General features: G+C 36.1%; 1 protein-coding gene across 2 annotated transcripts in view; it reads left to right on the top strand.

Moving 5' to 3' along the window:
• The window catches only part of LOC138325855 (protein eva-1-like), an 86,298-nt gene that overhangs the window by 51,628 nt on the left and 20,498 nt on the right, over window positions 1-14,172 (top strand). Inside the window, exons 1-2 of one of the 2 annotated variants that reach the window (XM_069271826.1) lie at window positions 4,790-7,904; window positions 13,240-13,363. In XM_069271826.1, the coding sequence (XP_069127927.1) occupies window positions 7,821-7,904; window positions 13,240-13,363 (208 nt within the window). In that variant the 5' untranslated portion in view covers window positions 4,790-7,820. Of the gene's footprint in view, window positions 1-4,789; window positions 7,905-13,239; window positions 13,364-14,172 lie in introns of those variants that run through there. The other variant, XM_069271816.1, reaches the window with a different exon arrangement.

Below are 14,172 nucleotides of genomic sequence, written 5' to 3'. Positions count from 1 at the left end.
AAGCATAGTGATGTCATCAACAATTGTGTGTTAAAGCATAGTGATGTCATCAACAATTGTGTGTTAAAGCATAGTGATGTCATCAGCAATTGTGTTCTAGAGTATAATGATGTCATCAACAATTGTGTGTTAAAGCATAGTGATGTCATCATCATCAGCAATTGTGTGTTAAAGCATAGTGATGTCATCAGCAATTGTGTGTTAAAGCATAATGATGTCATCAGCAATTGTGTTCTAGAGTATCAGCAATTGTGTTCTATAGTATATGTTTCAGTGCAGAATTTTGTTAATAGGAAAACTTCTGTTAAGGATTGCTTTATTTCTAGTGAGAATCATTCCAAACTGTTGCTCAGCATTAACTAAACTTATGAAGCAGGGAGAGAGTAGTGTGCCGCCAGTTGGGCTTGAACTCATGACCTTGGAGATACTGGTCTGCTTCTCTACCGACTGAGCTTAAGGGAAATTCTGTCAAGTGCAACGCTAGAAGATGATTGTATCACTATGTACAGTATTTACAATCAAAACCTGCTGAACATTTATAACATAAAAGATATTTAATAATTGATGTTCAAGGGTTAAGGCTTCGTAAATAAAACAGTGAGACCCTGGGGTATTAGTCATGTAAATAATGATCACAGATTTTCTCTACCAACCTGTGATGTGTTTTAAATGTTAATTTATCAGCGTTTTACATGTCTATGGTAACATTATTCTACAGGTGGGAGGACACAGGTGAGTGATTTACTGATGACCTTCGCGCTACGCCAGGTAAACAAACGATCTCACCTGGTCACGGACTGTTTGATGTCACATCCCTATACCATATCTATGCCGTAGAAAGGAAAAACTCATCCTTGTAAATGTACTTTACTGAAAATAAAGATGGAAAACTGTCTTAAATTTCAAATATCCAGCTTTAAGCTACATACACAGGTGGGTGGGAAAGATTAAGGTCCCGATACATGTTTTGAATATTGTTACTAGAATACCATTAGACGATAACATCTACTTGTGGTCTGTTAATCTATAAGCTAGCTTGTTAATTATTCACAAAACCTTTTTACATAACATGATGATTTAATGAGGGAATTGAGTAGATCTAAGATAAGCTTGTTAACTCCTAATTCAAATGAAATTTTATCTTAAGTGATTCTGATCAAAGACATTATTTATTTTCTTTGATGATTATAAAAAAATCTCTGTGTTTATATGCCTGGTAAATCTACATATGTCGATTACACTGTTTAAAATATTTTCTAATATTTAATCAGAATTATTTTATCAAATACATACTGTGTATATTTATAACATGAGGTAAAAGCATCAGACTTGAACCAAGACCTCACAGTTCAAGACAAAAGCTCCAACGACCTGATTCTCTAATAACAGAACTAAACTCGAAGTTGTTGTGACCATGGTAACACTTTGACACATTCAAGTATTCTGACAAATTTACGTGTTGCGGAGTTATCTGCCCTTGCTGGTAGGTATAAATATGCATTACCATGTGTTGTAAGCGTAACATCATTCTTTTCTGAGAAAACGACGATATCAGTTCCACTCACAAAATACTGACGTCACTTTGGTTACCTACCCACAAGGGTAGATAACACTGTTGAATACATGATGAAAAGATTGTCACACCATGATCTGTGCATGAAGTCCATTCATGTTAACTGTTAAGGTTCACAAATATATTGAAAAATTTGGAAGAAAAAAAAAAAAAAAAAAAATTATACCGTACTGTAGTACATAGAACATGAAAAAAAGAATCGCGCTGCATGCGAAATATACGCAGCTAACCGGATGTTGATACATGGGTGATGAATAATTTCACACAACGCAGTAATATATTACCAATGTTTTTACTGTTCATTGATACCCTCAAGGTGTGTGAAGAGTGATATAGGATGTACCTAAATCCCGGACATTTTATGGCTACTAGGATCTAGCTGTCCTTGAGATTCAGGTGTGAATGGTTCACCTCGTATATACCTGTCATTACATCATTTACCATACAGGTTACGAGAGATTTTCGTTTGATCTTGGACAATTTGGTTTATCTACCTCATATTGACAGTACCGTGTACATTGTTTATTGGGTTATTTCAAAGGTCAATGTTTAAAGGTCAAATGAAAATACATTGTTCGTGGTCGCTTAAAATGTATGGTACTTCTTGTATATATCCCCACCATGAAATCAGTTGAAAAGGTGGAATGGGTGGGGGTGGGCAGAGGTCCTATAGTATTATCCTTTAACCCAATCCCGTCCTGTTTTCTCTTGTCCCACATTAACATATGGAGGTGGAGGAGGCATATATGTCTTACATATATTATCTGGAGTTCACAAATCTTTTGTAGCTTGTATTTTTTCGATGGCTTTTAATTGTTCAGAATTTGACTTTCTTACACAATGTTTCCTAAACAGTAGCAAATCTTTATAAGTGTTTGTGGGGCATTATTAGGAAATGACTAGATCGGTGGTTTTACATCTGGAACTCCAGTTTTTCTCCCTGATAAAAAGTTTGCACCAACTTATATAAGTTACCATAAAGTTGTGATGGAATGAAAAAACACTGACAGGTACTTTCCAATCGTAACCCTCTCTAGCCCTTTATAACTGTTGTCTTTTTATATTAATAGGACAAGCTCATTTAAGGATAGACACAGTCTATAAAGTGGAAGACTAAAAATTCCTCTATGAGTTTGCCCTGTGATCCATACTATTTAGCACAGATGTATTTATAAATAGCAGCTATTTGTATCCTAGATGATGTAGTAACTGACGTATCAATCAATCATGCACAGTGCATATTTGGAATTCATTAAAGTGTTTCAGCACATTAAATTCTATTCAAATCCACACCAGGATACGATAACTTTGATGTTGAGCTTCTGCTTTTTAAGGTTAAGTGGAACAGGAGTAGGCCATTAATTTGAAATAAATTGTAGAATGTATGCAAAATGATTTATTAGAGCTGCAGTTTAATAGGTTTGGGATGTGCAGTGTCTGTTACAGTTCAGAGGGATGAGGAGTTTGACCTTTCAGATTGACCTCTCAGGGGATGACATCACTTTCTATAATGATTCAAATCAGACCATCGTATGATGTTTTCCACTTTTTTTCTCTTTATTAATTCAGATTGTTCCAGTGTTAAATTTCTAAATAAAAATTGTTAGAAAATCCATAGTGGTTATATGAAATATAGTTTTATTTCCTTGAAATTGTTAGGTTGTTGAGCGAAATAATGTTTCATTAGGAGAATTACATAAATCTTTGTCAGATAACCAGCCCTGCCATTGGGAATATTTTTTACATGACAAATGTATATTTTAACAAAAAACTCTTCAACACATAAAGTTTATTCTTCTGGCAAAACTGTTAAATATTATGTAACACTGATAATATATACTTCAAGCTGCAACATATTGTTCAAACAAGGAAAACCTCGCTTTAGCTCAGACTTAGGCTAGTAAGCCAACGCCGACAGAACAGTGACATTAGTCGGTGAAGGCTAGTAAGCCAACGCCGACAGAACAGTGACATTAGTCGGTGAAGGCTAGTAAGCCAACGCCGACAGAACAGTGACATTAGTCGGTGAAGGCTAGTAAGCCAACGCCGACAGAACAGTGACATTAGTCGGTGAAGTCTAGTAAGCCAACGCTGACAGAACAGTGACATTAGTCGGTGAAGTCTAGTAAGCCAACGCCGACAGAACAGTGACTTTAGTCGTGAAGGCTAGTAAGCCAACGCCGACAGAACAGTAACATTAGTCGGTGAAGGCTAATAAGCCAACGCCGACAGAACAGTGACATTAGTCGGTGAAGGCTAGTAAGCCAACGCCGACAGAACAGTGACATTAGTCGGTGAAGGCTAGTAAGCCTATTGTAATAGGTAGGTGGAGTCAGGTAGGAGCTAAACCAGTATCTAAGTAAACTAGTGAGCCAGAGCTGAGCTAAACCAGTATCTAAGTAAACTAGTGAGCCAGAGGTCTCTCTGGCTCGATCCCTAGCAGTGGCATTCAGGCTGCATTATTGTCTTTTCATAAAGGCTTGAGTGTTTGACATATATAAAATGACCACAGCAGCAAAATGATTTGAAATAGTGGAGCTATGTTAAGGAATTTAATTTATCATGCATAATGTTAGATATTCTTGACTCGGGAATAATCATCAATAGTTAAAAAGTCTCGGCTGTGATCCCAACAGAATCTCAAGGACGCAGATTAATCATGCAAGAAAAGGCTACAAATTACAAAAAGCTTCAATTTGTTGTGCTTTCTCAGTTTTTCTATTCCATTTTATACAGGTATATGTAACATGAATGGTGCTGTAATCGTATTTCGAAATTTTCTTTGAGTAAAATCCTTACACACTTGCATTTTAACATTCCTTCCCCTATACAAGTTTTTGCACTTAACCATACACCTGAAAGACGTTTTTTGCACACTTAAATCGCAAACCCTATGTAACGGATACAAAGTGATTTTTTGCCTTTATATTTAAGCTGATTGAGGTGGGTGGTTGGTTTTGTGCCGAGACAGATAAATCATGTCAACTTGTCCGGCATTTGGACATGTTTTTCCGGTGGGGTATAAAGCCCCCATCAAAGAGTATTGTGCAAGGTGCCCAAAGCTCTTTGTTGATAGTGTTAACACCACAGGCGATTAAAACACATAAGAGATGTTGTCCTGCTGTTAAAGTGTATGTCATTCTATATTGTTTATTGTTTATGTATATAAGATAAGAGTTTAAGAGATTAAGATAATCCCAGACTGGGTTACAAATCTCACAGTTATTGTAATTAGAGGCTGTATTGATTCAATAACGTGCTAACTGACCGGTTGACTGGTGCCTATTGTATATTTGGGTATAGATTGAAATGTATTCGGTGATGTTGATATTGATATCGGTTGTTGGAGGATTGGCGTTATAATTTATTGATTATGACGGAGCCTGACGGCGGATTTAATGGTCAGAACACGAGAGTCCTTAGACCAACTGTCACGTCTTATCGTCAATTAAGGCTTAACTTGAGGAAGAAGAAGAGCGGTGACCTGTCTAATTACTTGTGATTACATTACCTCACCTGTACAGTTTTTACCTGAAGCAGTAAAACATCAAACAGGTCTAGTCAATACAGACACTGTGAATAATCGTTTTTGTACAGATAAAGAAGAAAAGCAAACAATTTGCTCTCAAGCCCCTTGGTGGCCAAGTCGTCTGGCTTTGTGTGGTGAATATTTGTGGTCTTGGATCTGATGATGTAGTAATGGAAATCATTGGAAGGGAATAAACAGGGGACAAAGGAACCTTGTTACAACAGTGCTCAGTGACAGAGTTAGTGACCTTGTCATGGGGAGCCCTTAACCTCCTAAACTATTGATACTTACCAGGATTGGAACACCTTGGAGTGTAGGATTGGAACACCCTGATGTAGGACTGCATGGAACCAACTTATACTGGTGGTACTTACAAAAGATTGGAACACCAGCACAATGCTATAGTTACCAGGATTGGAACACCTCGGAGTGTAGGATTGGAACACCTTGATGTAGGACTGCATGGAACCAATTTATACTGGTAGTACTTACAAAGGATCGGAAAACTCGCATAATGATATAGTTACCGGATCAAAGAGTACCCTGTTCAGGACAGCTAGTGTTTTTCCAACTGCCATTTCTGTGAAACTGCTTCGTGGACTCAAGGATCAGAATACAATTGCAGCGTAACAGTACAAGGAGTACAACAGAAAACTCCAAAATGTGATTGTATGATACTTAGGGATTTAGGAATAAATACAGAGTACAGTTTTGATTTCTCAAGGAAACAGAACATAACTTTATAAAAAAACAATAATCTGCTGAACCTTTCATATAATTTTCAAATAAATAATGTAGTGATTGATTCGTTTTGAAAATTTTGAAGAGAAAAGTCTGAAAGGTCACCTTAATTGAAAATTTTTATATATACTGATGTTTACATGGAGACATTTTGACTCTATTGTGTTGGAGACTTCAATAATTTCATGCTTGAAGGCTGCGGGTTTATATCGGATCATCCCCAGTGAACACTGTCTGTGTGTCCGAATTGACATTTAAACCTGTTGTTGTTTTTTTGTAAGGAAAAGAGGATTGGCTTCAAGAATTTTTATGACCAAGATTACAGGTTGTCTGAATCAATTTAACGAGACATTACCAAATGAGAGTCGACAGGTAACAAGAAAAACACAAGGAGAGTTCCACAAGGCTGGTGGTGAACGACTTCATTAGTTTGGATCAGATATTCCAATCATAAACAACAGATGTTTTAGATCAGATGAATTAGAAGATAATTACTCAAGTTACATAAGTACGAGGCTGAAAAACTAACGGATAGGCACCCTTGCGAGGTCAGATCTCTGAAGATTTTATGTTCTGCTGTAATTAACGAGAAAAGATAACCAAGTTTTTGCTCTGAAATTGGGTCACATGTTTTGCCTGCGAAATTTAGTTATGCTGTAACTGATTATAAACTGTTATCAACAAACTAATTATATTGATAGCCATCCCTGATAGAAGGACTTTGGATTTCATTTGTGAAAAAAAAAGAGTATATTACAGCTAGAAAATAGCATAAGAAGTTGGATGTTTTAAAGCTTGTGTGTAAATAAATTCATTTTAGTCTATAAAGGAACAAAATATTACAGAACTCCTTAAACTTGAAGAGATATACACAACACTCATCTTCATCAGTGTTAGCTCTTCTGATTGGACAATGACTCTGGCCTATGTAAGTGGTGAACAATATACAGAGGATTGACAATAGCCATACACAACGAGTTTTGGAATAAAAAAAGAATGAAAGCAGCTGGACAAATACAAGAAGCTGATGTTGAATGCATATTTATTGTCTCCCCAATCAATAGTCTATGCATTGTATTGATTTTGTCAATTTTGCGGTAGCCATTTGTAGCGTGGTTCTTTTACACTGTAGCTCTCTCATATTTACTGGTTTTCTCTTGTTGCTTACGAGCGCATAAAGACTGATTGGTTACGTTATCATGTGTGGATTTATTGTCTTCCTGTAAATTCTGAGACATGATCGTTCATCTTCACGCAGTGTTTTTCATCCACTTGGAACCAGCTAAACGTGTTATCTCCGAGGAATATATTTCAACCTTGGCATATATACATGGCATCGTGAAGATGAAATTTCAAATTGCAGGAATAAATCATCCGTAAGTTTTTGTTAATAGATCAAGAATCTTACTGAAAAAACTATTAAACGGAGTAATGAAATCATAAACACGGAACCTGTTTTTAAGTTTTTTAATTCACTCAAAGTGGCATACATTTAAACCTGTCTGATACAAATTAAGCCTCTGCAGCAGTGACTTGACGATCTTGAGTCTCATCATCGAGGTTTGGGATAGAATCTCTGTGATGCCGTGGCTGCTGTAAGCCTAGGACTGGAGATAGTCAGATGCCAGAGGACTCTCAGTGTGATGTATAACAAGGCCTACTACAGTACACACTTTGGATTCCTCGTACACAGAATCAGCATCCTTGATTCTAGTGCTGTTTAGATCAGGAGGGAAAGTACAGAGTGTTTGATGTTACATGTTCAACCTTGTATAGGAGATATTTCCCAGTAGTTAATTTTCACTGCTTATCCCCCACTGACAGGGGGAACCGAACTGGCAGGAGAAACATTAAGATCACCAAGATATCTGTTGACTTTCGAGTTGGACAAGGCAGACAGGCCTTATCATCAACGATAGGGAAAGGATGGAGGATACTTAGCTTCAGAGTCTAGAAATAAATTCAAATGGCCGCTAAATGATATGTGGTCCTAGCGAGAGTGTCATGGAGTGGATTTATACTAAGTGTCATGTAGTATTGTGGTATTTCATTCTAATTCTGGTAAGTCAATCTTCATTACATATAAAGTTCTAGCGTCAGGTGTATTTAACACGCTCATTAGTCAAAGATCAATTTTGATGTTTTCAGATGTCCTGATCAATCTTGGATTAATGAGCGTGTAAACACTTGAATATCGTAATCAATCTTTGAGCATTCTGTTCACCAGGTGTATAAAACATCCACATAAAATACCTGAACAAATAACTTTTTTTTCACAGTTGATCAATATAATAGCTAGCCATCTCGTTATTTGTTACATGACTAAATAAAGTGCATCAATTTTTTCCATCTCGTAAAGTATTTTCTACCATATTACATGAAAATTATATTTTTGTTTCACCGTGTTTACTATAATAGTGTAGAACACCTTTGGTCACCTAAGGCATGTTATTTTCAATCACAATATGTAGAGATGAGTCAAAAACACCGTGGATTTTAACCATGTAAGTTTTTAATTAAAATTTTATTTAAATTTAATTAATTTTACAAACCTAGCTTACATAGGAATCAATGACTGAGTGGTTAAAGGTGAAGTGGTTAAAATGTGATGATTGGGGTAGACAAATGGTCAAGGTGTCCATGTGTGGGGATGGCCAAGCTGTGGTTTGGTGTGCAAAGGGCAACAGTTGTCAAGTGGTCAAGACGTGGGAGGACAGCGTTGGCCGAGGGAGGGGTAAGGTGTCTGGGTGGACAAGGCATGAAGGGGGCAGTGTTGGCGAAATAGTGTTGATGTGAAGGTGGCTGAGGTGTTATGGAGTTTGGGGTAGAAAGGGTCTGTTAAATTAATATGGTACTGAATTTGATAAATTATCATTTAATCTATTGTTTATTTATCTGCAGAATGAGGAGTGTGGTGTTTTGTTAATATGTTGGGATTTTAAGAATTCTGTCCATAATAAGACATTTTAGATTGGAATGGTATCATTTGACAGCTAGATTAATATCAAAACATTATAACAAGACTTCAAGATTCCTGCAGTACTTATCAGAAGTCATGGAGTACATGTTCTGTAACCTTTGACCTCCCAGTTTTACCTGCCAAGAGTATATGGGGTCAAATCAATAAGTGTTCCGCATTCTTAATACCCACACCTGTAACGAATTACCGATACTGACAGGTGTAAACATGAGATGTGTAGTAGAGGAATATCAATACAGCGATTCTCGTGTAGGTGTGTTGAATCCACATCGCAGGAGAACATCAATAACAAGTGATTTCTGCTTGTGTATACAAGGCCTCTTACTGGTGATTGATTTACATTGTTAGGGGCACCTGTTCATTTCATTAAAAGTAAGGGTACATTTATCATTGAAAAGAGTAAATATTTGGAATATTTTATTGACTACATTATAACAATGTCATAAAGTAGGTGATTTTAAAAATGTGATTTGATTATTTTTTTAATAATAATTGAACTATTAAAATTGCTGATTTTTTTTTATATAGCAATGACATTTAAAATATGATATGTACAATACATATCATTTCAGTTAATGTATGGCTGAATGTAAACTATAATTAACAGTTTAGTCCATTAGAGTCCCCACAAAAGTGAGCTTTTGCTAAAAAAAGATTAGATATAGTGCACTTGAGTTAGAGCCAGTATGTACTAAAGCTAGCACCATTGTGCACTTGGAAATAGCACTGTTGTGTGCTTGGAGCTAACAGCGTTGTGCACTCAAATTTAGCACCATTTTGTGATTGGATTAAGCACTATTGTGAACTTAGAGTTAGCACTATTTTGTGCTTGCAGTTAGCACTGTTGTGCACTTGAACTTAGCACCATTGTGCACTTGGAGTTAGCACCATTGTGTACTGGAGTTCACTGAGCTCTTTCAAATCTGTAAAAGTCTCCCCACGGTGTAGTAAAATACATCATGAGATACAACATGTGGCCAGAAATCTGATAATACTTTAGAAAAAAAAAATTGTCAGTAAATTAGTAAAATCTATTAAAAATGTTATGTGAAATATTTGAGATGTACTTTTAAATTTTTTTGTTATACGAGAGAAAAAGCACTATAAATTTAGATATTTGAGATGCACTTTTACAGAGCAATGTGCTTCAAACAGATTGAATTTCTCGAGCATTACAAAAAATATGTGATCCATATAAGTGTTGTTTTTGTAACATTGACAATGATGTTATTGGTCAATTAGATGTAATATGTACATAACACACCAATTAAACTGCGACTCTGACCTCATGATCCTGTTATCCATTGTAGCTCTCTTCAAGGTTATCACACCAAGCTCCTTCCTGGAATATTGTCAAAAGAGGATGTTCACAAAAACCTAAAAAAGTAAATTGAGACATGTGTTACGAGGCAAAAAAGCAATTTCCTATCGCTCTGTGTGAGATTAACATCGGGCAAACTGGGTGTTTTTCTCGCTGTGATGGTCACTGGGTTACCTTCCCTCGCAACCCTACTTCGCTTTAATTACACCCGGGAGGATTCAAAACAAGGATTGTTTATATTACATCTTCAATGTAATGACAGCAATAAAAGTCAAACTACCGGGATAACCTTGCTAAAAATTATTTGAACATATTTTTTTTTTCAGCTGTTGAAGTTCTTGAAGTAAATGTAAAAATTTATTGAAAAATATTATCTTTAATAACCATAGAAAATACTAAAATTATGTCTTGTTCAGAAAAAAAAAAAAAAAAAACCATGAAGACATATCAGGACGATTTTGTTTTATCAATGAAATTTCCTCTCAATTTTGTTCTTTTGTTTTATCACTGCCTTTAATGGTGCTTGTGCACTTCATGACCTTCTAGGCCAGTGTCTTATGATCATTATATTGTCAAATTAAGGGAAAATCTCAAACGTATGCTGGATTATAGTGGTTTAATTAGCTTTTTAAGTCCAGACTTTATCTGAAGGTTCAGAGGACAACAGCCTCCCGTCATTATAAAGTCGCTGGTAGGGAATACTGGGTGCAGTAATTGACGTAGCAGCAGGATTAGTGGACCACATGTCAGTAGTGCCACTGTTGAGTATTTACATGGTGAAATATTAATGTTTTTGAACTCTGTTGTTTGGGAGGATAATTATAAATAAACATGCAGGTTCTCATCTCATTTCCCCTCCTCCTTTTCTTTTTTCCTCCCTCTCCTGAAGTCATCTTTAGCTTCTCCCTCCCCCTTCCCTCCCCCTCTCCCTTACCCTCCCACACCCCCCTCCCCCCCACCCCCACCCCTTCCCTCCCCCTCTCTTCTACCCTCCCTCACCCCCACCACTCACCCTTTATATTACACCCCTCTACCAGCATACCACATCCTTCTTATTAACTCCCCAGAGTCATCATTCCTGTCCCAATTGTTTCTCATCAAAGATCCCCCTCCCCTTACAGACACCATTGTCTAACCTAGATAATTCCTCCATGATTAACTACCAAGCACTCCTTCATGCCCTTCCTATATGTTACCGGTATCTAGAAAACCACATTCTTTATTCATATCCCTTCAGTTTCTCTTTACATAAATCAGTATCCCTCACAATTATCCTAATATATCATAAATCCTATCACATTAATTTGACTCCATTAAAAGATTTCCACTATTACCTTTATCATAATTAAATTTGTACAATCCTTGAATTGTCACAACTGTTGATTGTCCATTTCAAACAATTTAAGTGAAATTTGCGAAATAACGTGTCTTTGAAAAATTTAATCTCTCTTTTCAAAAAAAAGCTTTTCCCCTCCAAACACAGACTATTGAAAACTCTTTTGCTTTTAATATGTGTAAAACAAAATAAACTGTCTTTCATCTTAGTCTCTCCAAACATGTTTTTCATTTTCTATAATGATTGTTGAGCCCAAGAATGTGAAATGGATGCCTTATCTACTGTAATTATAAACAAAGACATCAGACTTCATCTGGTGATACAACCCAGTGTAATCGTAATCATACCAGTAACATCTAGGCCGTTCCTCTTACTGATCAATAGCATACAGAAATGGAGGACACCTGCTAATGTAGTGTCGGGTCTGCTCAATAAAATCATTTCGTCTTCCTTTTTATGAATGAATGAGACGCCATTTCCATTACCATTAAGATAAATATCAATTAGAACCCTGCCAGGGGCTGCTTGTTTAACAGTTGGTGTCCTTATACATGTAGTTAAGGGCCAGAGGATAAGGGAATATACAATGTAAGGTCAGAGGTCATGGGGAAATATGAGGTCAAGAGGTCATAGGGGAATATACAATGTAAGGTCAGAGGTCATGAGGATGAGAAACATTCCATTGTGTTTGCTCATTGTAATTTGTCATGTTGTTTAGTTATTTGTTTGTGATAATGTTATCTGTGTGAGATAAAGTCTAGTGTGTCCAATGATGGAGAGGTGTGACTAAGTACCCTATAAACAGTTATCAAAATTCCTTATGCTGGGCAGTGTTGTTGACTCTAGTTTCAAAGGGTGTGAAAAGTTAAAGGCTATTAATAACAGAAAAAACATTGTAGATCATGTCATAGTTAAGTACTCTTGTTATGAAAAAATCTATTACAAGAAACTTAAATTCTTTCTTTTTTTAGATCTTTCTTAAAATAAAAAATTTTAAATAAAAAAAGTTTTTGTCTTCTAAGCAAGCATAATCTGCCAGTATTGCTAATTGATATGAAGTCAATTATTTTACTGGTAAAAATTTCAATTCATTGACATCATTTGAGTTTTTGTGGCATTGAAAACCACAAAGCAGTGATTTGCTTTCATTTATGTGGGAAGGTCAATTGCTTTAGTAGTTTTTATCCCATGATTTATTTTTTGTTTTACTTCCGTTGATCTTTAGAGCCCTGAAAGTTAATGTCATTAGTTACGTCCTTTGTAAATCTGGAACACAGGGTTTTATACCTTTGAAGGCCCACTCTCTCTCCAGGTAGTCTACAAGTTTTCACCTGTTACTAAAGTTGTCACAGTCAGGATAAGTACATGTTATATGCATTGATTTTAACACCTGCACATCTGGGCCATTGTAGGCTATACATATGTATTGATATCGCAGTATGCATTACAAAAGTAGGTGTGCATGGGACTTTTTCTAGGCTCTGGTGTTTTTAGCAATAATTTATAATCGCTACAGTTATGCTAGGGAGGGGTTGAAGTTGGTATCTGAAATTTGATTATCTGGGTGTGAATGGTATTCCAATATTTTACTATCAGAATTTATGTTTATTTTTTTACAGAACATTGATATTAATTTACTTACAAAGTGCCACGTCAGCAGTACCTGTATGTGCTGGTTAATATCGATACCAGCATGGTAAGCATTCATTTTGAATATTCATTAGCGCATTTGGTTCTAAAAAATGTCTTTGTTTTCCAGGTGTTGTTGGATCGCTGTCAGAACCAGCGTAAATGTTTTGTGGTGGCCAGTACTGACACATTCCGACAGGACCCCTGTCCTCGAACGTCCAAGTACCTCAAAGTTTCCTACAAATGTAACCCTGGTAAGTCCGCAACAACTGATCATTTCAAAATTAAAGCATTGGGTATCCTATATGACTTTCTGTAGTGTTACGCCTGTTCCTCCTGTAACTTCCTGTACAGGTATGTTTCAGTCATATTGCATCGTAATTAATCCTCACCCCTGAAGGCACATTTAGACTCTTTTAAATCAAAGAATAGACCAGTCCACTTTGAAACTTCAGGGGTGAATGAGTTAATGATATACAGAGGCAATGGTATTTATGTCATACAGATATTTTTGTTTCATACAAGAAAGACAACTCTTTGTTTCACAGTGGTGACGGTAACCTTGCAAGGGAGATAATTCTGTTTCACAATGCGTCATTAACCTTACAAGCGAGACAACTTTTTGTTCTAGATAATCGAATAAGGATGACAGATGCTTGATATTATTCTATACTGACAATATGTGACATGAAAAAAAAGGAATAGAGGTCACTCTTTATTATTTTGTCAGCAAAAGTTTTGCATTTAGATAGGGGAGATAACTGTTTATAGTTTAAGGCATAGGTGACTCTCAGAAAGGCAACAATCCTTATATGTCAGGAGTGAGAAAGTTCTGCATTTGTAGTTTAATAAATCTGACCACCATATCTACTTCTTTGAAAATAGTTACACACAGAGATATTTGCCTGAACATTACATACGAATTTGTTTTTTTCTACAACTTTCTTTTCTGGAAAATAATATAAGAGCCTTTAATGACATAATTCTGGTATTAACACCTTTTCTTTATCAATATTTATGAACTTCCTCTTTTTTTTCTGTGAACAGAATGTCAATGAAAAAT

Source organism: Argopecten irradians, chromosome 1 (genome assembly GCF_041381155.1).
Source record: "Argopecten irradians isolate NY chromosome 1, Ai_NY, whole genome shotgun sequence".
In the NCBI taxonomy this organism is placed as follows: domain Eukaryota; kingdom Metazoa; phylum Mollusca; class Bivalvia; order Pectinida; family Pectinidae; genus Argopecten; species Argopecten irradians.
Note: the sequence above shows the minus strand (reverse complement) of the source record. Positions and strands in the feature narration are given on the sequence as shown.